The following is a 27,544-nucleotide window of genomic DNA, read 5'->3' on the forward strand; positions in this document are numbered from 1 at the left end:
GTAAATGAGCTCTTTGGGGACAGACATCATGCTTCCTGTGTGTCCTTCACATTTTAGCGATGAGGATGGTTTGTGGTCCCCCAACCTGGCTTCTGAGCTCCCCATCTTCCCTCGATGTAGATGCTTTATGGCTGGATACACAGCTACCTGGAAGAACACTACGTTTCCCAGCACTGTGGTTCCAGAGATGGGAACTGATGAGATTTGCCCTGTGCTGTTTCCACACCTGCCCTCAATGGAAGGAGAATGCATTCCTCTTCCCCGTCCCTGGTGGCTGGAATGTACGTGTAGTTTTGAGCCACCTTGGACCACAAGGAAGAGCAGAACAAGATTGCTACCTGCCTTGCTTCCAGTCTCCATCACACACAGTAGGTAGCATCCTGACTCGTACCCTTTTATCTCTCCCGGGATGCCTGGAGAAGGTACTCAGGATTCGCTGAATTATAGGGTTGAACACAAGTCACCACCCTGGGTAAAGACAACCTCTGCAGATAACCTTTGCCTTCCTTCTTCAGTCTGTCACCTCCAGCCACTTAGATCATTAGAATCTTAGAGTAGGAAAGAATCTTCTAGGTCACCTCTCTTGTCCCCCCTTCACTAGCATCAATTTCTGCATGTTTTTCTTGGCCAGTCTAGTTCCCAGCTTGATGATGCCTAACATTACAGGGCAGTCTTAGGGATTTTTTGGTTTGTTTTGGCTGAACCTCGCAGGATGTAGGATCTTAGTTCCCTGACCAGGGATTGAATACATATCCCCTGCAGTGGAAGTTTGGAGTCTTAACCCCTGGACTGCCAGGGAAGTCCCTGTGGGGCAGTTTTTTAAAAAATGAGTTATTTATTTATTTATGGCTGCACTGAATCTTCCTTGCTGCGCTTGGGCCTTCTCCAGTTGCGTGAGCAGGGCTGCTCTCTAGTTGCGGTGTGAGGGCTTCTTGTTGCAGTGGCTTCTCTTGTTGCACAGCATGGGCTCTTGATCCACAGTCTTCAGTAGCTGTGGCACAGAGGCTTAGTTGTTTCATGACATGTGGGATCTTCCTCCATCAGGGATTGAACCCGTGTCCCCTGCATTGGCAAGTGGATTCTTCACCACTGAGCCACCAGGGAAGCCCTATGGGGCAGTCTTAATTGTACCAACTTCCACCTTTGATCTTCTCCATGTTTTCCCTTTTGAGCCCTCTCCAAACAATACACTGGGGGCAGATTTTTCAGGAAGGCAGTGATAAACAGAGTGCAAGCTCGTGTAAAAATGAAAAATGTCCATTAATATCAGGATGGAAGCACCTCTATTGGACTTGACAGTTCAGAGGTCGTGTGTGTCCTTGGCCTCTGAAAAAAGGGGTGGCAGCCAGATGGAAGTGGGCTGAGATGTGAGGTGGGAAAATGAGAAAAGGGAGCTGATGGATTGAGATCTGATCGGAAGAGAGTTGGAGGTGCCAGGTTACAGGAAGTGTTTGCTGTGTCTTTCGTTAGGACTCGAGGGAATTGAACAGATTTGGCAGCTATGAGAGTTCAGACTGAGGAGAGGAAAAGAGGCAAGGCCGAGAAGGCTGCTGGAGCATTGTCGCTGCAGAGGGGGGAGGGCAGTGGGAATCAAATTGGGCTGCTCAACTGTGAGCAGATGGAGAGACATTTCATCCTTTGCGACCAGAAGGAGGGAGGAGAGATGTGCCAAAGGGGATTTGCTATGAAGCCCTAGCAAATCTTTTTTGTCCAGAAGCCCAGGGAGATAAGCTTGGTGGAATTAATGAGGTAGGAGGCAAGGTTGTGTGCCGAGTGCAGGGGTGAACTTTCAACAAGAAGCTGGAGTAACATGGTGACAATTTGCAACAGTTGCGACGGACGAGGGAGGAGAAGCCTTAAAGACCTGTATGAGGGCTGACCACGGTACCCAGCTGATGTTCTAGAGCTTCCAAAACTTACTTGTAGAGACATTTCATACGATGTGTGTGTCCATAGTGATACAGGCCCAGAGGTTGTGGATTTTAGTTTTCATCCAGGGGTTGGGTGGGGTGATACTCTGTAAGGCCAGGGTTGCTTGGGAGTGGAAATGAGAGTGAAAGAACAGTGCACGGGACTTCCCTGGCGGTCCAGTGGTTCAGACTTCCCCTTCCAATGCAGGAGGTTTAAGTTTGATCACTGCTCAGGGAGCTAAGATTCCGCACGCCTTGTGGCCAGGAAACCAAAACATGAAACAGAAGCAATATTGTAGCAGATTCAATAGACTTTACAAATGGTCCACACTCGATGTCCCAGGTGGCGCTAGTGGTGAACAGTCTGCCTGCCAATGCAATAGATGAAAGTGACACGAGTTTGATCCCTGGATTGGGAAGATCCCATGGAGTAGGAAGTGGAAACCCGCTCCAATATTCTTGCCTGGAAAATTCCAAGGACGGGGAGCCTGGTGGGCTCCATCCATGGGGTCACAAAGAGTCGGATATGACTAAGTGACTAAGCACACATGCGTCAAAAAAAAAAAAGAACATTGCAGGGGCTGACCTTGGGCTCTAGGCAAGTAGAGAAAGGACACTGCAGGAGGTGCTGCCTTGTTAGGGTGGTTTCCCCTGAAGGTAGGGGCTGTATGTGGGGAGGTGGAAGACTCTGCTCGGGTTTCTCCCAGATGTGGACAGGGAACGTGTCCTTCTGGCCCCAGAAGATGCTGCCTTTATCCATTAGGACAGTCCTGTGTGTTTTCCTGCCCATCCACCTTTGGTCTTCAGTCTAGTCTCTTCCTTGAATCTCCTGACCTCCTCTCTGCCCCACCCCTGTCCCAGGGTCCAGCCCCCACCACTCCATGCCCATCCCTATGCAGTACAGATTTCTCCTGGCTGTGCAGGCATTGTCTGGACTGTTCTAGATCAGTTCTTCTTGGCTGTCTCACCATGGGTCTGCTGTCATCATGGAGAAAGCTTGCCATTGTCATTCTGGCTTTGACTGAGCGCCCAGACCCTGTCAGCTTTTCCCAACCCTCAGAGATCTGAGACCATCGCTTCCCATTCTGGGACTTGTTCATTCTTTTAGGAGACAGTGAGAGCTTGGAGGCCAGGAGCTGAGGTTTGAAGTCAAACAGACACAAATTTGACCTTCACTCTGGTGGGCTACAGTCCATGGGGTCACAAAGAGTCAGACATGACTGAAGCGACTGAGCACGCATGCACACAGCTGTGTTGAGCTGAGCAAATTATTCAGCCTCTTTATTCTCATCTGTAAAATGGTTATAGTAGAAGTTGCAACTTCTTAGGCTTGGGGTGACGAATAAAAGAGTTTCCACGAGAGCTTTGTGGGGATGGAACTCTCAGAATGAACACAGCCTGTGGGATGCCTAACATTGCCAAAACTTGGATTAGAAATCAACCAAAGAAACCATCCATCTGTTGGGAAGGACTGCCCCGTGTCCCATAGCCCCACCCTAGACACTCCCAGATTCCCCAGGTGTTTGTGTTGTTTCTGGAGTCACAGACAACAGGCCATTCAGTAATTACATTCCAGTGTTGGGCATCCAGTCGCCCTCGTCTTCTCCCCGCCGGCTGTGTGGAACCTTTGTCACAGCCCACAAATGGTGTGATTGCGACCTGTGGTTTGTTGTAACTCAATGCACTCTGCATAGTGATCGAGAGGACTCTGCGGCAGCCCTGGTAGAGTATGCGCTGACAAGATGGGCTCTTTGCAAAACTAGCTTGATGTGGGGACCGCTGGGCCGTTTTTCCCTTTGCACTGCCTGTCAGCCAAGATTAAAAGAGAGCAAGGGTCTGAGGTTGTCCACAGTGATGGAGACCCTGCAAGCAAATCCTTGGGCTTCTGGGACAGGAAGAGGCAGGCGGAATATACAGCCCCAGGCTGCGAGCCGCTGGAGAAACACTGGCTGGAAAGCGGTGGGGGCCCTGAAGGCTTGTGTTACTCCTGAGTTTCTACGGTTCTGTGGATAGTGGGGACTGGACCAGTTGGGTGTTTGGGTTTTTTGGCTCTCTGATGGGCATAAGGCTAGAGATAATTAAATGAAAGCCTGTGTGTAAATTGGTATTTCAAATTAACTTTCTGGAAATGAAAAAAGAAAAAAATGAGGAAAAATAAAGGTCAGAAAACACTAAAAGCATAGGAAACCAATAGGTGAAGGCTAGCGTGAATTGTGAAATTTCGAGAGAGGAGAAAGTTTTGCAAAGAAATACTTGTTCCCCGATATAGTTAAAATTTTGCCAGGACCCATAGGCTCCCAGCATTCTGGTGGCCTTGTAAATTTAGAGTCACACTTTTGAAAAGCCATTTGGAAGTGCATCTCATGAGCCATAAAAATATTTCATACCTTCTGAGCTAGTAATCTCCCTTCTGGGAATCTATCCTAAGGCCATCAATCTGAAAGAAAAAAAAAAAAAAAAGTACCACATGCATAAAAATGCTGATTGCCTCATTGCTTTTAATATTAAGAATTTGGGAGCCATCTCAAAGGCCAACAGGAATGGAATGGCCGTTGAAATGATGGTACATCGAATCACAGAGTATCATGCATTCATTAACATTATAATTATGAATACCATGTAGAAGCATGCATATATCTGAAATATTTATAGAAACAAACCTCTCATAAGTGAAAGTAAGCATAATGTAAGCTGCTGTCCGAACTGTGATTTATTTATAAAGATTTGTACATATGAATAGGGTCTGGAAGGAATGTGCAGAAAATGAGAATGAAGGCTTCAGGGGGTGAAAACAGGAGGGCTTGTTTTTCCTTTTTGAGTATCTTCAGTGTTGCCGCTAGAGGTCAGATCCTAGTTTGTCACTGGCGTGAGTCTGTTTTGTCATCTGTAAAGTGGCTATGTTACCACCTCATCTCCCTCCACGTTCTGTTCATGGCCCATCCGTCCATTCTTTTAGACTTCTCCATCCCCCTGGGGTAGGTACTTACAGACAGGCAGGAGAGCTTGAACTTGTAAGTCACTGGGGGTGGGGTTGGACTTCCAGATACACGAGGTTTGACTCCAAAGGCAGCACCCTTACTTCCCTCTCCATCCAGTCTGCTTCTCCTCTGCTTTCCTGACACTTCCTAAGTGTGCTGTGAGAGCAGAGGTAATGTATGCTCCCTTTGGGCCCGGCATTTAGTACAAATTCAGTAAACAGTAGCTGCTAATCACCAACCTCATTATAATGTTTGCATGATAAAGTAATAAGAAAAAATAGAAAAGTAGAATTGGTACCTTGGGGTTCATGGAGATGCTGAGTAAAACTCCCAGATAATATTTCCAGATACCTGTCCTCTTGGAATGAATTCTTAAGGTCCATCTTTAAACCACGGCATCTATTACAGGTTTTCTGTTCTGTGGCATAAGCATACCTTCTGCAATGATACCTAAACTATTGCCTTAGTTCAACAAAGCCTTATTATAATGAACACTGGATACTTTCAGCTTAGATGAGGCCAGAATAATACTGACTTTTGACCAGCTGGGTCAGAAACAACAATAGCTCGCTCTAGTTAGATCTTTCTTTCTTTTTTAAAAAGTATTTATTTGACTTCTCCGGGTCTTAGTCGCAGTGGAGAATCCTTTAGTTGTGGCATGTGGGATCTAGTTCCCTGACCAGAGATCCAACGCAGGCCCTCTGCATTGGGAACATGGTCTCAGCCACTGGACTGTCAGGGAAGTCCCTTTCTTTTCTTACGTGATGCTTTGTTTTTCTTTGACACTCCATCCTTCTTTCAAAGCATTTTCATAGTTATTGTTTTCTCTCCTGAAGTTGGTAAGCTACGTGGCTGGTCTCCCCATTTAACAGATTGTGCTTTCTCATTTAAGAAAAATTTTTATGCTGATTGGTGAAAAATTTTGAGCACACTCTCTAATACCTGTATATTTGTTGATTTATAAATTATATGCACAGACCACAGTACTGAGGGATTGTCTGTAAAAGCATGAGATGATAAGATGAAATAAACAGTGTTTAAAGCATAGTTTTCATAATGTTTTGTTTAATAGCATAGGAGACCTTTTTGTTCTCATTAAAATATCATGACTAGTCATATTTTCAGTCAGAGCAGTGTGAGTCGATATATTTTACTATTTTCAAAATCTTGATTTAGTACTTTGTGTTACAGTAATTCAAATGTCTGGTTTTAATTCACTTATTCTTGGGCTCAGTAGCTGAAAAGGTACCTTGAGATCTGTAGAGCCAAGTGAAAGAAGTTCATAGATGACGGTGCTTACTAAATTATGACTCTCATTTTTCAATCTCATCCATGTATTATGCAAAGGTTTTTGTTGAAATTCAGCAAGTAAATTTCCATTTCTCATGATGTCAGCCACTTGTTCTTGTAAACTAACTGAAAGGTGCCATATTTTAATATTTTTAACAAATGGGTTCAAAGCCTGTCGAAATTCTTCATTTGGAAAATGTTTAAAAGACTAGACGAATCCATTTCCAAGTTTTTGAAGTGTACAGATATGAATTTTTATAAATCAAACTACAACACTTTCAGCTACAAATCATTAATCACGGAAGTGTTTCTCAACGTCCGTTTTCAAAATGCCTGTCCAATAGAACACTTCTCTTTTTGGGGGAAAACATTGCTTTCTCATCCACTGTTAAAATGTCATCTGTACCTAGAGGGAACAAATTAAGTATGTTTATTTTTCCTGAAAATATCTTCTGGATACCATATGCTCTTGATAGTCACCTATCATCTAAGAATAGGTCACCAAATTTTGAACTTAAAAAAAGAATGCATAATATATTTTTATATTTGTAACTCCTCTAAAGTTCTTTGACACTCGATAACCAGCAAACTTCTGGGTGTCTCAGAAGATAGCCCGTTTTGTTCACAAAGTTAGGTAAAAATGTGACTGCATTGGAATTTCCCTCAGGGTCCATTGGTTAAGACCTTGACTTCCAGTGCAGGGACTGCAGGTTCAATCCCTGCTTAGGAAGCTGAGATCCCACCCACCTTGTGGCCAAAAAAAGCAAAGCATAAAACAGAAGCAGTATTGTAACAAATTAAAGACTTTAAGATGTTCCACATCAAAAAATCTTTTAAAAAAAGATGCAGCTGTATTTTAAATACCTTGTGGGTTTTTTTTTTCTTTTTAAGATTTTATTTATTTAATTTATTTTTAATTGGAGAATAACTGCTTTATAATATTCTGTTGGCTTCTGCCATACAACAGTGTGAATCAGCCATAAGTATACATAGGTCCCCTCCCTCTTGAAGCTTCCCGCCCAGCCCCTTACCCCCATCCTACCCGTCCTGGCTGTCACAGAGTATGGTTGAGCTCCCTGTGTTATATAGCAACTTTCCATTAGCTATTTTGGGCTTCCCTGGTAAAGAATCTGCCTGCAATGCCGGAGACCCAGATTCAATCCCTGGGTCAGGAAGATCCTCTGGAGAAGGGAATGGCTACGCACTCTAGTATTCTTGCCTGGAGAATTCCATGGACAGAGGAGCCTGGTAGGCTCCGTCCATGGGGTCGCAAAGAGTCGTAGACGACTGAGTGACGAACACTTTCGTTAGCTGTTATGCATATGGTAACGTATATGTTTCGATGCTGCTAAGTCACTTCAGTCGTGTCCGACTCTGTGTGACCCCATAGACGGAAGCCCACCAGGCTCCCCACTCCCTACTGTCTCAGTTTGTCCCACCTTCTCCTTCCCCTGCTGTGTCCAAAGTCTGGTCACTATGTCTCCGTCTCTATTCCTGCCCTGCAAAGAGGTTCATCAGTCCCATTTTTCTAGATTCCATTTGTATGCGTTAATATACAATAGTGTTTTTCTCTTTCTGACTTACTTCACCCTGTATAACAGGCTCTAGGTTCATCCACCTCGCTAGAACTGACTCAGATGTGTTCCTTGTCTTTTTACAGTTGATATCCTGAAGGCTCTGGTGCTAGAGTCTTGCTGCAGTCACCGGCCGGGGTGATGGAGCGAGGGAATTTCTAGGTGCTCCGAGCTCTGCTACTTTATCTCCCTAACCCTGCTTTGATTCAGGCAGAGCAGCCACTGCATCAGGAGCTACATTCAGTTTCCCCCGGAACTCGATTCTCATTTAAGAAGCCGTTCAGTTCTGAATATGAATTTACTGTAAATCTTTCATTAATTGACTCACACAGAGTCAACTTGCACTTTGTGTGTGTCATTACAGAGATGGAATCCAGCAAATGCCGCAGACTGAACTATGTTATGAACCCATCACCCCAGAGAACTGAGCCAACCCGCGTGCTGTGTGACTCTTTCTCATGTTTCTCTCTTCAAATTGTCACCAGTGTTTTCCATACATTTTTCAGAGGTATTTGCTGACAAAGACGTGCATGCATTTAATTTATGGCCAGATTGCGGAGCTTGTGATGGTTCAGCTAGTTTTGCTGCTGCTGGGAGCACAAAAATCTCACCCAGGTGGCTTCTCTGCCTTTTGCAGTCGAGTCAGAAACCTTCAAAGAGAGTCAAGATGTTTATATGTGGTTGGAGGAAAATTTGGAAGGTGCTTGGATTGTGTGTCTGGTATGATGTTAAATATCACTGAAAACATTGTGAGATGTGTCTTCAATTTCTGTATGTTTCATTTTTAAATGTCATCTCAAGGGAGATAGTTTCTTGCTATGCTTAGTTAATAGCTCAAGGCACAATCTATTCTTTCTCTTTGTTCTAACGTAGTATTTAATTTTTAAAAAATTTTTTTAAAGTTTTTATTGGAGTATAGTTGATTTTCTATGTTGTGTTAATTTCAGGTGTACCGCAAAGTGAATTGTTAAACATACCTATATCCATCCTGTTTTTAGTTTCTTTTCCCATATAGGCCATTACAGAGTATTGAGTAACATTCCTTGTGCTGGGTCCTTATTAGTCATCTATTAAATTTGGCTCAGATGGTAAATAGTCTGCCTGCAATGCAGGAGACCTGGGATGGCCTCTTGGAGAAGGGAATGGCAACCCACTCCAGTATTCGTGCCTGGAGAATTTCATGAACAGAGGAGCCTGGTAGGCTCCAGTCCATGGAGTCGCACAGAGTTGGACACAACTGAGCGAATGAACTGAGTATCATACGATACTTATCTTTGTCTGACTCCCGTCACTTAGTTTTCTTAAGGTTAGGGTCACTGTTTGATACTGGATCTGCACCCATGTGTTTAAATACTTTTTAAATTTTTTACTGGGGAATAGTTGCTTTACAATGTTGTATTAGTTTCTCAATATTCTTCTTGATGCTTCCTTTTTTTCTTACCAGATCTGTCAGATTATCATTGTTTTGACCTTGTATCCCAGCTGGGGCTTTCCTGGTGTCTCAGTGGTAAAGAACCTGCCTGCCAACGCAGGAGATGTGAGTTTGATCCCTGATTTGGGAAGATTCCCTGGAGATGGGAGTGGCTACCCATGCCAGTATTCTTGCCTGGGAAATCCCATGAACAGGGGAGCCTGGTGGGTTACAGTCTGTGGGGTCACAAAGAGTCTGACATGACTTAGTGACTAAACAACTTAGTTTCCCATCTGCAGGGAAACTGTCGACTTTGCCCTGCTGGGTTGGCGTCTTGTGTTGCCGCTCTGTCATTATCCTTGGTGCACAGGTTCTTGGCCAAAATCTTTTAAGTCTCTGATCTGTTTGATGGGGGCTAGTTTTGTGAAACCAGTGTCCTTGAATCTATCCGCTTACTGCACGGGAATGTGTATAAATTGGGTGTTCAGTAGAGGCTCTGATAATATCTAAGCAGGGGTGTTCCTGTTGCTTCCTCCAGGCTGTCGAGTTGCTGGACTCACTGGGAGCAGCCCATGTTCTTATCATACATGACATCACCCCCAGGGGGATGCCACGGCCAGTGTGTTATATTCACTTAGACCCAATATCCTTTTCTTGTTTTCAGATCAATAAGCATTACTCTAACAGAAGTTGTAGCAGAGGCTTTTGTAGCCTTTTATCTGCAATTCTGAAACTCAAAACTGATGGTGTCTAAGCCCCCCAAATGTACAGTCCTAAGAGTGAACCCTCATGGAAACCACGGGCTTGGGATCATAATGATGTTCAGTGGAGGTCCATTGATTGTGACAAATGTGGGGGATGTTGAGTGTGGTTGGGGAGGAGGGGAAGTGCCTGTGTGGGTGTTGGGCATACATAGAATATCTCTGTACCTTCCTCTCTATTTTGCTGTGAACCTAAATTTGCTCTAAAAAAATAAAAATTGTTAATAATTATTTTTTAAAAGGTAATAAAACCTAGTCCTAACTGAACAAAAGGCTATTTATAGTATGCCTTTATTCCATTTGGCGTGACTGTGTTTACTATATATAAGGCAGGAATATTCACATGTGAATCTGGGGTGCTCGCCTAGGCCCATCAAAGAGTATTAGGTCTTATAGTTTAAAGTAACATATTGGGACTTCCCTGTGGTCTAGAGGTTAAGAAACCACCTTCCATAGCAAGGGACGTGGCTTTGATCCCTGATTTGGGAAGATCTCACGTGCCTCAGGGCAGCTAAGCGCACGAGCCACAACCACTGAGCCCGAGGGCCCTAGAGCTGGTTCTCTGCCACAAGAGAAGCCCCCGCAATGAGAAGCCCATGCATTGCAAAGAAGAGTAGCCCCCTGTCGCTGCAACTAGAGAAAGTCCAGCAACAAAGACCCAGCACAGCCAAAAATAAATAAATGTATAAGAAAATAAGAGTAACATCTTTCTCAGTTCAGCTCAGTCGCTTAGTCGTATCCGACTCTTTGCGACCCCATGAATTGCAGCACGCCAGGCCTCCCTGTCCATCACCAACTCCCGGAGTTCACCCAAACTCATGTGCATCGAGTTGGTGATGCCATCCAGCCATCTCATCCTCCGTCGTCCCCTTCTCCTCCTGCCCCCAGTCCCTCCCAGCATCAGTCTTTTCCAGTGAGTCAACTCGTCGCATGAGGTGGCCAAAGTATTGGAGTTTCAGCTTCAGCATCAGTCCTTCCAGTGAACCCCCAGGACTGGTCTCCTTTGGATGGACTGGTTGGATCTCCTTGCAGTCCAAGGGACTCTCAAGAGTCTTCTCCAGCACCACAGTTCAAAAGCATCAATTCTTTGGCGCTCAGCTTTCTTCACAGTCCAACTCTCACATCCATACCTGACCACTGGAAAAACCATAGCCTTGACTAGACAGACCTTGGTTGGCAAAGTAATATCTCTGCTTTTTAATATGCTGTCTAGGTTGGTCATAACTTTCCTTCCAAGGAGTAAGCGTCTTTTAATTTCATGGCTATAATCACCATCTGGAGTGATTTTGGAGCCCAAAAAAATAAAGTCTGACACTGTTTCCACTGTTTCCCCATCTGTTTCTCATGAAGTGATGGGACCAGATGCCATGATCTTAGTTTTCTGAATGTTGAGCTTTAAGCCAACTTTTTCACTCTCCTCTTTCACTTTCATCAAGAGGCTTTTGAGTTCCTCTTCACTTTCTGCCATAAGGGTGGTGTCATCTGCATATCTGAGGTTATTGATATTTCTCCCGGCAATCTTGATTCCAGCTTGTGCTTCTTCCAGTCCAGATTTCTCATGATGTACTCTGCATATAAGTTAAATAAGCAGGGTGACAATATACAGCTTTGACGTACTCCTTTTCCTATTTGGAACCAGTCTGTTGTTCCATGTCCAGTTCTAACTGTTGCTTCCTGACCTGCATATAGGTTTCTCAAGAGGCAGGTCAGGTGGTCTGGTATTCCCATCTCTTTCAGAATTTTCCACAGTTTATTGTGATCCACACAGTCAAAGGCTTTGGCATAGTCAATAAAGCAGAAATAGATGTTTTTCTAGAACTCTCCTGCTTTTTCCATGATCCGGTGGATGTTGGCAATTTGATCTCTGGTTCCTCTGCCTTGTCTAAAACCTGCTTGAACATCTGGGAGTTCACGGTTCACGTATTGCTGAAGCCTGGCTTGGAGAATTTTGAGCATTACTTTACTAGTGTGTGAGATGAGTACAATTGTGTGATAGTTTGAACATTCTTTGGCATTGCCTTTCTTTGGGATTGGAATGAAAACTGACCTTTTCCAGTCCTGTGGCCACTGCTGAGTTTTCCAAATTTGCTGGCATATTGAGTTCAGCACTTTCACAGCATCATCTTTATCAGGATTTGAAATAGCTCAACTGGAATTCCATCATCTCCACTAGCTTTGTTTGTAGTGTGATGCTTTCTAAGGCCCACTTGACTTCACATTCCAGGATGTCTGGCTCTACATGAGTGATCACACCATCGTGGTTATCTGAGTCATAAAGATCTTTTTTGTACAGTCCTTCTGTGTATTCTTGCCACCTCTTCTTAATATCTTCTGCTTCTGTTAGGTCCCTAACATTTCTGTCCTTTATTGAGACCATCTTTGCATGAAATGTTCCCTTGGTATCTCTAATTTTCTTGAAGAGATCTCTAGTCTTTCCCATTCTGCTGTTTTCTTCTATTTCTTTGCATTGATCGCTGAGGAAGGTTTTCTTATCTCTCCTTGCTATTCTTTGGAACTCTGCATGCAAATGGGAATATCTTTCCTTTTCGCTTCTCTTCTTTTCACAGCTATTTGTAAGGCCTCCTCAGACAGCCATTTTGCTTTTTTGCATTTCTTTTCCATGAGGATGGTCTTGATCCCTGTCTCCTGTACAGTGTCACGAACCTCCATCCATAGTTCATGAGGCACTCTGTCTATCAGATCTAGTCCCTTAAATCTATTTCTCACTTCCACTGTATAATCATTAAGGATTTGATTTAGGTCATACCTGAATGGTCTAGTCGTTTTCCCTACTTTCTTCAATTTAAGTCTGAATTTGGCAATAAGGAGTTCATGATCTGAGCCACAATCGGCTCCTGGTCTTGTTTTGCTGACTGTATAGAGCTTCTCCATCTTTGGCTGCAAAGAATGTAATCAATCTGATTTCGGTGTTGACCATCTGGTGATGTCCATGTGTAGAGTCTTCTCTTATGTTGTTGGAAGAGGGTGTTTGCTATGACCAGTGCATTCTCTTGGCAAAACTCTATTAGCCTTTGCCCTGCTTCATTTCGTGCTCGAGGCCAAATTTGCCTGTTCCTCCAGGTGTTTCTTGACTTCCTACTTTTGCATTCCAGTACCCTATAATGGAAAGGTCATCTTCTTTGGGTGTTAGTTCTTAAAGGTCTTGTAGGTCTTCATAGAACCGTTCAACTTTTGCTTCTTCAGTGTTACTGGCTGGGGCATAGGCTTGGATTACCCTGATATTGAATGGTTTGCCTTGGAAACGAACAGAGATAATTCTGTCATTTTTGAGATTGCATCAAAGTACTGCATTTCAGACTCTTTTGTTGACCATGATGGCTACTCCATTTCTTCTAAGGGATTCCTGCCCACAGTAGTAGATATAATGGTCATCTGAGTTAAATTCACCCATTCTAGTCCATTTTAGTTCACTGATTCCTAGAATGTCGACGTTCACTCTTGCCATCTCCTGTTTGACCACTTCCAATTTACCTTGATTCATGGACTTAACATTCCAGGTTTCTATGCAGTATTGGTCTTTACAGCATCGGACCTTGCTTCTATCACCAGTCACATCCACAACTGGGTATTGTTTTTGCTTTGGCTCCATCCCTTCATTCTTTCTGGAGTTATTTCTCCACTGATCTCTTGTAGCATACTGGGCACCTACCACCTGGGGAGTTTCTCTTTCAGTATCCTACCATTTTGCCTTTTCATACTGTTCATGGGGTTCTCAAGGCAAGAATACTGAAGTAGTTTGCTGTTCCCTTCTCCAGTGGACCACATTCTGTCAGACCTCTCCACCATGACCTGCCTGTCTTCGGTGGCCCCACATGGCATGGCTTAGTTTCACTGAGTTAGACAGGGCTGTGGTCCATGTGATCAGATTGGCTAGTTTACTGTGATTATGGTTTCAGTGTGTCTGCCCTCAGATGCCCTCTCGCAACACCTACCGTCTCACTTGGGTTTCTCTTACCTTGGATGTGGGGTATCTCTTCACGGCTGCTCCAGCAAAGCGCAGCCACTGCTCCTTACCTTGGACAAGGTCGCCCCTCCTGACCTTGAACGTGGAGTTGTAGCTCCTCGCGGCCCTCCTGCGTCCGTGCAGCTGCCGCTCCTTGGGCATTGGGTAGCTCCTCTCGGCCACTGCCCCTGACCTCAGGCGTGGGGTAGCCCCTCTTGGTCGCCGTCCCTGACCTCGGGTCTTTCTAAAACCTCAAAAATTCTAATTCTGAAGTCCACCTGGGCCCAAGGTTTTGGATATGGGGCTGTGACTCCTATTCTCTTCGCATAGCCCTGTGGACTGTTCTGGTCTCCTTGGACCCAGTGTTTAGCCTGTGGACAGTGAACCCCGTGTCCAGGGGAGTTGCCACTTGCTCCAAGTCAACCAGCATTTTCTGGAAACAGAAAATGAGACTGGGGCCAGGGCTGCTTTCTCTGAATCCCACATCCTGTTGCCCATCTGAGAAGATTCTGGGTCTGCTTGAAACCCCAAGCTTCCCCAAGAGAACATGTATATGTCAGTGGCCTTCTGCCAAGACAAGATTTCATTTCCTGCCAGCATCAGCTGTGAGAGGTGCCGTCAGCAACTGAGAAGAATCCAAAGTCACAGAATGTTCAAGTCGGAACACTTTGTCAATGGATTCATTTCCATTTCACTCACCCATTCAACAAATTATTTATTGATCCTCTGCTGAGATTGGGCCTGAGGTTGGGAGGGTCAGGAGAAAGAGTCTGTTCATCTCTGCTGCCCCGAAGGCGTCTTCAGTTGTCTGTGGAACATACGTGCAGATTGCAAGCATACAGTTCCATGGTAACTGCCTGTGGAGTTGTGGGAGAGAGAATTCTTCCTCTGTGGACAAGTGAGCGTGGGCTTAGGATGGGAAAAGAGCTCTTCACTGGAAACTTGCTGATTGACCAGGACTTTCTCAGGTCAGTTGTCTGGAGACGGCATTCCTGTTGAGGGAGCAGCATGGTATCCACTGGGAAGAGAAAAGCACAACCTAAAAGTTGAGAATTATTAGTTTTTATTTTCTTTTGTTGTTGTTGTCTTTTAAATTACTATTCTTATTTTTAAAGTTTTAAAAATTTATTTTTTTAATTTTTGGCCACCACATGGCATGCAAGATCTTAGTTCTTAAAACCAGAGATCGAACCTGCATTGTCTGAAGAAGAGGTATGGAGTCTTAACTGCTGGACTACCAGGGAAGTCTGAGGATTATGTTTTATTTGGCAGACATACTGAGGACTTGAGCCTGGGAGACAGCCTCTCAGATAGCTCTGAGGGATTGTTCTGGAGAGGTAAGGGAAGAGTCAGAATCTATAGGATCCTGTTGTTTTGCAAAGAAACAAAAACCAAAAAACAAACCAAAAAACACCCCCTAAAACAAAAAACAAAACAAAGCAAAAACCCAGGTAGTCTCAGGACATCTAAAGATGGCTACTAATTAAAGAAAATGAGACATCTCAAGTTAATGAATTTAGTGCTTTTCTTTGTATGGGAAGATGCAAGAGTCTGGACTCATTGAAATCATGCTTCGATATTCACCTCAGGTATCTAGGGCCGGTATCCTGTTTTTCTACAGCCTGAATCCCCAGGGCTCATGGTTGGGGGCAGCTGCAGTGGATGATGGTTTGATGGCCGAAACATCCTTTACTGATAAGGCAGGTGACATTTGTCATCCACAGGAGCTAAAGCCATGGTGGCCGGCTGGGAGACATCTCAGTATATCTTAGTATATTTCAATAACTCAGTATTATTGCGAGTTAATGTGAGAAGTAAGAGAGGTGGGAGATTGAAGCCAGCCTAGTTAACTTGAGTGCTGTCACTCAGACCCTGTACCGAAGGGATATAGATGTCCTACATGGAACTAGTGAACCCGTTTGAGCAGGGGAAAGACTCATTTGTCACAAGTGCTCCCTAACACTTGGCCATCGCTGGAATTCCTTTTTTAGCATCCCTGATGGATGATTGAGTGGTCTCTGCTTGACCACTTCTGGGGGATGTTATTTGGTTAACACAGAAATTAATTTCTTTTATGCAGCTCCCAATTTGTAACCTGCACTAGTTCTAAAGGCTGATATTTTAAGCCTGTCGGCACAACTTTAATTTGTTCTTTTTTTGGGAAATGGGTGCGAGATACTTCAATTAAATTCCTTCTGCATTCTCATTTTTCACACCAGTTGTCTTATTATTCTTAACTATTATTAAAAGGAATGATAAAAAGTAATTAACCATCTGGAACAGATTCGTGCCTCCATTAGTCAGGGCATCCATTATAAAACCTCCCCAAAGTTCAGCCTTGGAAATAAATTCTCCAAGTAGGTGGATTAGCTAATGAATTTTTCTTCTCCAAAGGCAAGTGTATTTTTCCCAGCACAGCCAGAACTTCCATTGCCCATTTGTCAAAGAGGGAAAAAGTAGAAGTGAAAACTGAAATGGCTTGTCAATATAATTTACCAAGTAAAAGCTGTAGAGTTGATACGGTTTTTGTAAGGCTTCTGCGTTATACTTTTCCACTAATATTGGTGGATTTAGTGTGACACTTAGCATTGGCTTTGCGAAGATAACTATATTCAGTCAGTGCACCTGAAAGGCACCCCTGGTCACTTCTAGTCCATGATGGAGAAGCTGGAGATGGGTTTGGAGCAGGAAATTACCAAGAGCGGAGTGTCAGAACCTCAGCTTGTCCGGTGTGGGTCTCACTGTGAGTTTCAGGAGGACTTGGAATTTGACACAGTGGGGAAATTACATTGCTCGGGGATCAGCTTTGTGTGCGGCCTGACTTCAGTGAATCACTTGCTCCCACGCCATCCTGGGCATGGTCAGACTGACTGACTCCTAGAAGACCTGTGTGGCACTGTGGCCCTGGTATGTTGACCCTCCGTGTTAGCCTTTTGTATTCAATACAGGTAAACCCAGATGGTCACTTCCCTCTTCCACCTCTCTGGCCTCCCACCATTGCTGACACCCAGAAACTGACATGGAATTCATGATGAGCGCCTCCAGGCAACTCCTTGAGCTTACATGAGCTCAGACCCCAAAAGTCCCTCCTTGGGGAGAAGCAGCTGCCCTCTGCTGCTTCTTCCTGGATACAAAACACAAGGCCAGACCTCCACAGACCAGGAGGCTGACCACCACCACCCCCACATTGTTTGTGTCAAAAAGACGCATTTGCTTGTCACCAGATCCAAAACCCTTCATGAGGCTCATGATTTCTCAAAAGTGCCATGCTGGTCTGTGTCCATAAATGAACTCTGCCTTCTTCATGAACTCTTTCTCTGTTTTGTATTAGCCGGATAAGGCTTAACTCAAGTATGATTTCTTTCATGAACCCTGGCTAATGCTAGCTTACAAGTCAGTTCTATTCAACAAATGTTTATAGAGCACCTTTTGTATTCTGAGCCGTGTGCTGCACTCTGAGGATCCAGGGTTGAATGAAGCATGGATCTGTCCCCAGGGATTTCTCAGTTGGCTGATAGATGCATGAATGGAAAGATTAAAGATAAACATGCAAAGTGCTAGAGAGAGGTCTCAGGCATGTGCCACAGGGACCTGGAGAAAAGAACACTTTAACGTCTACTTGGGAGGCTTAGAAAAACCTTCCAAGGGAGGAGGATATTTATGCTGGCTTTTGATACATTCACAGGAGTTTGCCAAGTTGAAAGCAGGATGAGGGAGTGGGGAGGATAGTTGAGGTGGAATGGACACAGGCAGAAGCAAGACTTGAAAAGCCATGGGGTTGGGGCTTGGTGTGTTTCTGGGGACTGATGCTCGGAGTGTGGGTACAGGGAGCAAGCATGAGGCTGGAGCCTCTCGTGAAGTTGCGGTTGCCTTAGACACTGAGCCTGGTACGTGGTGTCCACTGGGCGGGAGGGGCCAGGTTGCGGACGCTGAGTGAATTCACCGGCGACGGAGCTGAGCATGGAGCTCCCACCTGCAGGAAGAGTGACGTAATCTGAATTCCTAGGTGATTCCAAGCCTAGAAGTGTCAAAGACAGGGGTCAAAGCCACAGGTCCCTGAGTGAGAGGAGGGAGTAAAGTATGAGAAGAAACAAACAGGTTGTTTTTGCCGGGTGTGAATGAATGATTGCCTTTTCCAGTTTCATGCCTGGATGCCTTTTCTCTTCATGTAGATTACATGCTACTTGAAGGTCGGGGGATAGCTTTAAATTACTTTTTTAAATGTTTTCTTTTTTTCTTTAATGTATTGTTTGTGTGAAAAGTATTATAAACCTGTTACGTGCATGCCAAGTCACTTCAGTCGTGTCCGAATCTTTGTGACCCCATGGACCGGAACCCCCCCAGGCTCCTCTGTCCATGGGATTCTCCAGGCAAGAATACTGAAGTGGGTTGCCACGCCCTCCTTCAGGGGGATCTTCCTGCCCAGGGATCAGATCAAATCACATCTCTATTTCCTATGTTGGCAGGTGGGTTCTTTACTACTAGCGCCACCTGGGAAGCCCTATTACCGTACAGTACTATATAGCCAATTGTGTTAGTTGGGTACCTCAGCTAACTTTGTTGGACTTACGGACAAAGTGGACTTATAAACGTGCTCTCAGCACAGAACTTGTTCATATGTTGAGGCCTTACTGTGAGGCTCCCCAGACAAGAGGCAGAAGCTGCAGGAGTGCCATCAAGGAGCCTCCTCCTGTGGGTGGGAGGTCCCAGCAGCTGATCGGCAGTAGTGTCTCTTCCAGTCTGGGGGTTCTACACGTCTCTTGATGTTTCTGTATTTCTGCCATTTTCCCCTGGCTCCCAGGAGAGGCCTGACTCTGAAGACATGAGAGGATAAGAGGGTGGCTGACTGACACCCAGCCTGGTTTTCATTATTTCAGTGCGTGGGAGCCATTTGCCGAAAGAAATTGGGGAAGGTATTTTTAGCCAAGGCATTTGCTTTTATGGGACCTGGTTTCCTAGAAATGCTTCATTCCTTCCCTTTCGTGTCACACCTTACCATCCCCCAGGATTCTTTCTCCTTAGGGTGCTATTTGGATTATTTTCTTTTTTTGTCTCTTAAGCCCATTTGATTCCAGAAGGATTAAAACACAGGTGTTGGATTTCAGGACTTCCCCCAAGTGGCTCAGCGGTAAAGAATCTGCCTGCAATACAGCAGATGAAGGTTCCATCCCTGGATCAGGAAGATCTCCTGTAGGAAGGCATGATAACCCGCTCCAGTATTCTTGTTTGGAGAATCCCATGGACACAGGAGCCTGGTGGGCTACAGTCTGTATGGTTGCAAAGAGTTGGACACAACTGAAACGACTGAGCACTCGAGCACACATGTTGGATTTCAGTAAATAGAGACAACACCCTACAGGGCTTCCCTGGTGTCTCAGAGGGTAAAGCATCTGCCTGCAATGTGGGAGACCCGGGTTCGATCTCTGGGTTGGGAAGATCCCCTGGAGAAGGAAATGGCAACCACTCCAGTATTCTTGCATGGAGAATCCCGTGGACAGAGCAGCCTGGTAGGCTACAGTCCACGGGGTCGCAAAGAGTCAGACACCACTGAGTGACTTCACTTCACTTCATCGACTGTCACAGAAAATACCTCCTCCCAAGTGGGCTGCTGGCTTTGGAGCAGGGCTCTCAGCCTTGCACTTTGGAATCAGTTGGAAAGTGAAAGTCATTCAGTCATGTCTAACTGTTTGCAACCCAGGCCAGAATCCTGGAGTAGGCAGCCTTTCTCTTCTCCAGGGGATCTTCCTAACCCAGGGATCGAACCCAGGTCTCCTGCATTGCAGGCAGACTCTTTACCAGCTGAGCCACCAGGAAAACTTAAGAATATACTGGAGTGGGGACCTTATCCCTTCTGCAGTGGATCTTTCTGACCTAGGAGTCGAACTGGGGTCTCCTGTATTCCAGGCGGATTCTTTACCAGCTGAGCTACCAGGGAGTCACTTGGGAATAGTGGAAAAAATCCTAGTGTCCAGGTGGATGCAGACTGTTTGGATCGGAAACGCTGGGTGGGGTCCAACATCAGAGGGTTTTAATGCTGGCTGGGTGGTTCCAGCATGTAGTCAGGTCTTAGAATCACAGCTTAAGATCCATTCTGGATTCCCCCTGGCAGGACCCCTTGGCTCCTGTTTAATTTTGGACCTTAAAGGCATTGAGCAAAGTGACTTGCGGTTCTCCCACCTGCAGCCCATGTTCCTTGAGGAAGTGATTTGACTTCTTGGAGCCCCTTAAAGTTGGCCACTCTTCAGGGTCTGAGCATTCAGTAGACGTTTCCTCTCTCCTAGGCCCTCTTTGTTGGCAAAGCAGAAGGGTATAGCCTGAATCTAGTTTTGTTGTCAGTCATTCTCCCAGTATTGTTATGGTTCTTGTCTGTTCTGGTCTCACCTGGGCAGGTCCATCCCTGGGATTACAGAGGTCATGAAGGCAGACAGTCCCATAAATGGCTATTGTAAAAATGTGATAAGTTCTGAAGACATTCTTTGTGGGGAATACCATGTGATGATAAGAGTGCAGCGTGGCTAACTTTGCATAGCGAGAAAATAGAAGGCTGAACACAGGGAGCAGAATCACACCAGGAGGATGACTGATGAACAGAGATTTTCCTGGCAGAGATGAAAGCTCAAGGTATTGTCATCTGAGAGGGGAGCATGTTCTAAGGCCCTGGGTCTGGAAACAAGCTAGCCTTTTTGGGAAAGAGTTAGGGAGTTCAGGGTAGCTTGAAGCATAAGGTCTGGGGGTGGAGGCCTGGTGGGAGCCGAAGTGGGAGAGGTAGGTCAGTGCCACCTCCATCTACTGTGGGTTTGCTATTTATCTTTTAAGAAATGAGGGCATGGACTTCCCTGCTAGTCCAGTGGTTGAGAGTCCGCCTGCCAAAGCGCAGGACACAGGTTTGATTCCTGAACCGGGGAGATCCCACGTGCCTCAGGGCAACTAAGCTTCTGCACTGCAGCTGCTGAGCCCACACACTGGAGCCTGTGCTCTGCAGCAAGAGAAGCCGTGGCACAGCTGCGCACCACAGTGGGGGGAGTAGCCCCTGACGGCCGCAACTGGAGAGAAGCCGAGCAAGGAAGCAAGCCCAGCACACAGCAAGGAAGTCCCAGTGCAGCCAAAAATAAATGAGTAAATAATTTTTTTAAAAAAAGAAATAAGGGCATGTATTAGTCACTTGTCATATTTCTTCCATAACAAATGACTACAAACTTAGTGTCTGAAAACAACCGAGATGCACTCTTTTACAATGATCGTGGTCGGAAGTCCGGAATTAGTCTTACCAGGACTTAAATCAATGTGTTGGTGGGGCTGCACTCATTCTAGAAGCTCCAGAGGAGGATTGAATCAGTACCTTGCCTCTCCCAGCTTTTGGAGGCTGCTGGCTTTCCTTGACTGTAGCTACGTCCCTCTGCTACGTCTCTGCTTTTGTGGTCACCTGGCCTCCTATGACTTTCATTCTCCAGCATCCCTCTTTAAGGACCCTTGTGATTACAGGGGGCTCAGCCAGACAACCCAGGATAATCTCTCCAACCCAAGATCCTCCACCGATCCTCTGTAGTTTAAGATGGTGTCATAGCTTCTGGGCATTAGAATGCAGATACCCCTTGGGAGCCATTATTCAGCCTACCACAGGGCATCTGAAAAATGCTAAGTCACCTGCACAAGGGCAGAGAAATCCAAGCTTTGCTTGTCCCCAAGGCCTTGTAAGGGTTGCAGAGGGTCTGAACCCGAAGGGTGTGTCATTGGGGGTGGAGAGGAAATGGAGACTTGAGTTGGGAGGAAAGAAATTGGTAGGAATTCAGTAGTGAAGGCAGAAGACATAGAAGACACTGATAAAACTCTGCAGTTTAAGATGGTGTCATTAAACCTTTTTTGCTTCTTTTTATATTGAAGTATAGTTGATTTACAGTGTTGTGTTCATTTCTGCTGTACAGGAAGGTGATTCCTGAATGTGACTTCCTAGGTGGCGTTAGTGGTAAAGAAGCCTTCTGCCAAGGAAGGAGATGTGGGAGATGTGGGTTCAGTCCCTGGGTCGGGAAGATCCCCTGGTGGAGGGCGTGGCGGCCCACACCAGTATTCTTGCCTGTAGAATCCCATGGACAGAGGAGCCTGGCAGGCTATGGTCTGTAGGGTCACACAGTGTTGGACATGGCTGAAGTGACTTGGAACAGTATATACATGAAAGTGAAAGTGAAGTCACTCAGTCGTGTCCGACTCTTTGCTACCCCGTGGACTGTGGCCTACCAGGCTCCTCCGTCCATGGGATTCTCTAGGCAGGCGTACTGGAGTGGGGTGCCACTTCCTTCTCCAGGGATCTTCCCAACCCAGGGATCGAACCCGGGTCTCCCGCATTGGAGGCAAATGCTTTAACCTCTGAGCCACCAGGGAAGCCAATTCAGTATATACATATGTATTCTTTTTTCATATTCTTTTCCATTGTGGTTTATCGCAGGATATTGAGTGTAGTTCGCTGTGCTCTGCAGTAGGACCTTGCTGTTTATCCATTCTCTGTATAATAGTCTGCATCTGCTAATCCCAACCCCTCCTCCATCCCTCTCCCACCCCCACGCCCCCCTTGGCCACCACAAGTCTGTTCTCGAGTCTGTGAGTCTGTTTGATAGATCAGTTCTGAAATGGTCACTCCTAGCGGTCTTGTGACTCAAGAGAAGGGGTGCAGGTCCTTTCATCTCCTCGCCTGCCTAACTTCTCTGGCCTTTAGAACTTTCAGGATCCTTCCCTGGCCTGTGGAGTGCGACCCTCGGGTTCCCAAAGCACCCCCCTGCTTCCCATTAGCCCACCACATGTGGTCTGGACATCAGGCTTACCCACCTGGCTCGTGTGTTAAGCTGCAAGTTTCTCGAGCAGCTTGTGATATGTTGGCTGCCTAGCAGGCTCTGGTTCTGGTCTGTTGAATTCCTCCATTTGTATGTAGAGGTTTGGACTCACCTATGCAGCCCTGAAGCTGGGAACCAGGAGATCTGCTGTTGCTAGGACTCCCTTTTCACCCTTATGCCTTCCCAGAACGACAGTAGGGGCTGAGTTATTAGCCTTGATCTCACCGGTTATTAATTCTTTAGTTTTCGCCCCTTCAGGAAGTCTCGTATATTCCAGGATGTCATAAAGTCTTTAAAATGGGTATAAATAAACCTAATAGCTGGAAATGATGTGGAAGTCGTTGATCAAGGAGGGATAATTCAGCTGGAAATATGAGAAGGCAGTTTTTAAGACAGCTTGCCTGATTGTTTCCAAGAAATGTGCTCTCCCTTGAGATGCTACTTCTTGCATCTGATTCAGTAAATATCTGTTCTGTTCACTTGCTGATGGGTTTTTGAACCTCTTTGTCTGAGTGTTCTGCCTCTTTCTTAGCCTCCCTTCTCCTGCTTACTCCTTAAAGCCAGGGAGAAGAATAATTTCCTTTATTTAAAAAGCAAGGAGTGGGATGCTGAAGAGGGCTTTTCCTTTTGCTTGGGAATTCAGGTTTCTGCCCTCAAGCTGAGAGCGATCGGGGAGAATTTTCTATTATTCATAGAAAAGGTAGAGCCCTTAGGGGAATATCTATCCCAGCATAGCAAGATGGGTCCAGCACTTCAACAGCCTCTTCTGTATAGAAACAAGACGAATTCATGAGTTCATGGAGGAGACAGTTGGGGGAGAGAGAGGCTGTTTCTGCTTCTCTCCCAATAGGAGTGAATCCCTCCAGGTCAAATGGGATGATCTAAGCAGAACACGCATAGAAACTGAGGGTACCGTCCTGGAGAGGAGGCTGGCATCTCCCTCCCTGCCTGGATGCTTGCTGAGTTGCAGCTCTCATAGGTCCATCTTTGGACCAGTGAGCAGAGTTTGATGCAAATGTTCCTGGAAGTCTCTGAGATGTGGAAGATAAATTGACCTGAGTTCCCTGGCTTGGGGGGACCTCTGTGGACATGGGGAAATTCTAAAGTCAGGAGGCCAGCAGGAAGCAGGGTGGCTGCCCTGCGCGGTCTCCCCTACCCACACGGGAAGCAGGTGTGAGTTTCCTAGGGATACCTGGAGGCCTGGTGGGGAGAGGGACCGCCTGGAAAGGGGGTCTGCTCTGGAGCAGACATGGGCACCGAGACTGCCAAGGTCAGGTCCAGTAAAATTCAGGGAAGAGTGAACATCCCTGGTGGTCCAGTGGCTAAGACTCCGCACTCCCAGTGCAGGGGGCTGGGGTTTGATCCCTGGTCAGCGAACTGGATCCCACATGCTGCAGCTGAGAGTTTGAATGCGGCAACTAAAACTTGGTGCAGCCAAATAAATAAATATTAAAAAAAACCTCCTAGAGGAGCTGATCCCCATATCAGGGAGCACACAGTGGCAGGGCCTGGATGGACCCCTCAGATGTGTGCTTCAAGGAAGCCCACCTTGGATCGCCTGCCAGGAAGTAATGACAGACAGCAGCAACAAAGTCTGAAAGGCAGAAGTTTGCTTCTCTGGTTCTGTCTGATCCACTCTCCCTCCGCCGTGGGATCCACTCTCCCTCCGCCGTGCTTTTGGAGGAGCTGAGAGGCAGGTGGGAGCAGCATAAGGAATTGGGGAGGACCGGTCAGCCCCCCTGTCTGTGCAGGTGCACGCCCCTCCTATGGGATCAAAAGCTGATGGGAGGAAGGAAGCCGGGAAGGGAAGGGTTCACACTGGGCTGCGCCGCACCATTTAAATCTCAAAACTGAGTCGTAATTTCCTAACATATTTTGTTCTTCTAACTGAACGTTGAACGGGAAGCTGAGGGGTCTGCTCCAGATTATCATCGGGCAAAGTGGGGAGATGGCAAAGCGGCACAGAGGCAACGAGGGAAGAAAAATGGAGCCATTTGCCTTCTCACTCCATGGAGAGCAGCCCATTCAATAAACGTGTTACAGAGCCTGACAGGAGCACAATGCAGGGTATCAACTCGAGCTCAGAGATTTAATACAGCCTATCAGCTGCGTTGTAATGATTTAGAGGCTTTAGAAATATGTGTCCCTGCAAGCATGTGTGCGCGTGCATGTGTGTATGTGTGTATCATGTCTCTATGTAATAACACAGGGCAGGTACTTTTAAATGTCTCCCTGCTGCCCCACACATATAATAAATGTGCTTTAAGCTCATTTAATCCTCACAACAACATTGTGAGTTGATGCTGTTGTTAGCACTGTTTTACAAAGAGGAAACTGAGGCACAGAGAGGCCAAGACACTTACCTAGGGGCACACAGCCAGTGTGGAGGAGCGGGGACCTGCTTCTAGGCCTTCTGGCTCCCTGGGCCGTTCTCTGGCTTTCCCTCTCTCTCTGCCCTTTTCCACTGTCCCCCTCCCATCATCTCCATCATCTTCATTTTTCAATTTCTTTTTATAGAATTTTACAAACATACAGAGTGGAGAGAGCAATATAATGAACTCGAGATACAGTCACTCAGCCTCAGTGGTTCTGTTTATAAGCTGTGCTCTGAACCCCCTCTTTTAACAGATTTGTTTGAAGTGGTGAATATTTGCTGAGCGGATGGATTAAAAAAAATAGTTGAAGAGTAATTGCCATTTGATACTGAACAGAAGGGCTTAACTTTGGTTTAAGCTGTTCATTTCCCCTCCCACATTCTGAAGTTCAGCTGCAGGAAAAAATAAAAGTAATTCAAGTAATTTAAATTCTGCATGCTGACTTAGTTTTGTCCTCATCTTATCTGACCTTATTTAGTCAGACAAGAAAAAAAAAAAAAAAGGAAAGGATCAGGAGGGCATTTTCTGAGGATTTCATCCTGACCCTTTAAATGAATCTTCCATTTATACTTATATAATTGTTTCATATTGGATAATCTTAATCTCAAATTTCATTTCTAAAGTGAGCTGACAGAAGCTTTTAAAGACTCACTCATTCAAATGTGTTAGAGAAGCTGAGAATAACAATTTACTGCCAGTTCATTTCCTTTCAATATTTTCTGCCTGAGGGTGCTGCACTTTTCCTTTAAAAAACCCCACAGTTATAGTAAAAATCACATACCCTGGTCCCAGATCCCTGCCCCGAATCCTTTAATGTAAGAAATGACCACCCCCTAGAATTTGCTGGTTACAGCTGGAGCATCTTCCTTGCTCTTTCTGTGAGGATTTTGGTGCTCAGAGAGGAACTGGGGCTCCCAAAGGGGCATCGCTGGCCAGAGGCACCTTGGTCATCCCACCACATGTCTAATCTTTGCTTGCTCTCAAATTTCTCATGTCTAAGAAGCAGGCTTTGCTAAAGTGCCAGAAGGAGTTTCTGAAGGAGTGTGATCTTATGGGAATGAATTTTAAAACATCTGACCCCTGTTCAGGTTTTTCCCTTTAGGTGAAATTTATCAAAGACTAATTTATCTATATTGCTGTTGTTCAGTCACTAAGTCACGTCCCACTCTTTGCGACCCCATGGACTGTAGCACGCCAGACTTCCCTGTCCTTCACTGTCTCCCGGAGCTTGCTCAAACTCATGTCCATTGAGACAGTGATACCATTCAGCCATCTCATCCTCTGTCGTCCCCTTCTCCTCGTGCCTTCAATCTTTCCCAGCATCAAGGTCTTTTCCAATGAGTTGGCTCTTCACATCAGGTGGCCAAAGTATTGGAGTTTCAACTTCAGCATCAGTCCTTCCAATGAATATTCAGGGTTGATTTCCTTTAGGATTGACTTGTTGGATCTCCTTGCTGTTCAAGGGACTCTCAGGAGTCTTCTCTAGCACCACAGCTTGAAAGTGTCAATTCTTCAGCACTCAGCCTTCGTTATGATCCAGCTCTCTAATTTGCATATAACATTTTGCCTTTGTTGGTGTACAGTTTCATGCTTTTTTACCTTGAATGCAGCTGTGGGACTTCCCTGATGTTCCAGTGGGTAAGACTCCATGCTCCAAATACAGGGGACATGGGTTCAGTCCCCGGTCAGGGAACATCCCACATGCCACATGGTATGGCCAAAACAAAATGTATGCAGCCATGTATCTCTCCCCTCAGTTGGGATGGGGAGCAGTTCTGTCGCCCTAGAAACTTCCTTTGTACCCTGCTGCAGTCGGTCCTCAGCCCTGTCCTCAGACAGCCACTGATCTGCGCTCCGCATCTGTGATTTTCATTCCTAGAATGTCATAAATGTGGACTCCTGCAGCGTGTAGCCTTTTCTTTATCATCTGAGCCACCAGGGAAGACCAGCACGTAGCCTTTTGGGTCTGGCCTCTTTCATTCAGTTCAACGCTTTTGAGGTTCATTGCCATGGCTGCATCTATCGGAAATTCATTCCCTTCTTATTAATGCTGAGTAGTTTTCCAGTGTATGGAACTACTGTGGACATTTGGGTTATTTTCTGTTTGGGGAGATCATGAATAAAGCTGCATCCATAGACAGTCTTTGTGTGAACATCTGTTTTCATTTCTTTTGGATGGACACCTTAGCGTGGAATTGCTGGGCCATCTGGTGAGTGAGTGTTATTCTCAGCAGTAATGTATCAGAGTTCTAGTTGCTCCACCTCCTTGTCAGCACTTGTTATTATCTGGTATTCTTTTAACCATTCTATTATGTATGTAGATGTCGTGCAGATTTTTATATGTGGAAGGGCAGGAATGCATTGCTAAAAAGTTAGCTTCAGTTATTGCCCTATAAGCCTCTTTCTCCTGTATGCATTCAGCTTATAGTTCAGGAACTTGACTGCAGGATTCCCTGGGG

General features: G+C 45.7%; 1 protein-coding gene across 2 annotated transcripts in view; it reads left to right on the forward strand.

Moving 5' to 3' along the window:
• GALNT17 (polypeptide N-acetylgalactosaminyltransferase 17) overlaps positions 1–27,544 on the forward strand; it is a 440,942-nt gene that overhangs the window by 92,416 nt on the left and 320,982 nt on the right. The window contains exon 1 of one of the 2 annotated variants that reach the window (XM_088832981.1): positions 7,419–8,260. The exons of the other annotated variant lie outside the window; for it this stretch is intronic. Coding sequence (XP_088689107.1) covers positions 8,119–8,260 — 142 coding nt within the window. The 5' untranslated portion in view covers positions 7,419–8,118. Of the gene's footprint in view, positions 1–7,418; positions 8,261–27,544 lie in introns of those variants that run through there. 2 annotated transcript variants of the gene reach the window in all.

This window comes from Moschus berezovskii, chromosome 27 (assembly GCF_049115385.1).
Source record: "Moschus berezovskii isolate FMDL1 chromosome 27, NW_MosBer_1.0, whole genome shotgun sequence".
NCBI lineage: Eukaryota > Metazoa > Chordata > Mammalia > Artiodactyla > Moschidae > Moschus > Moschus berezovskii.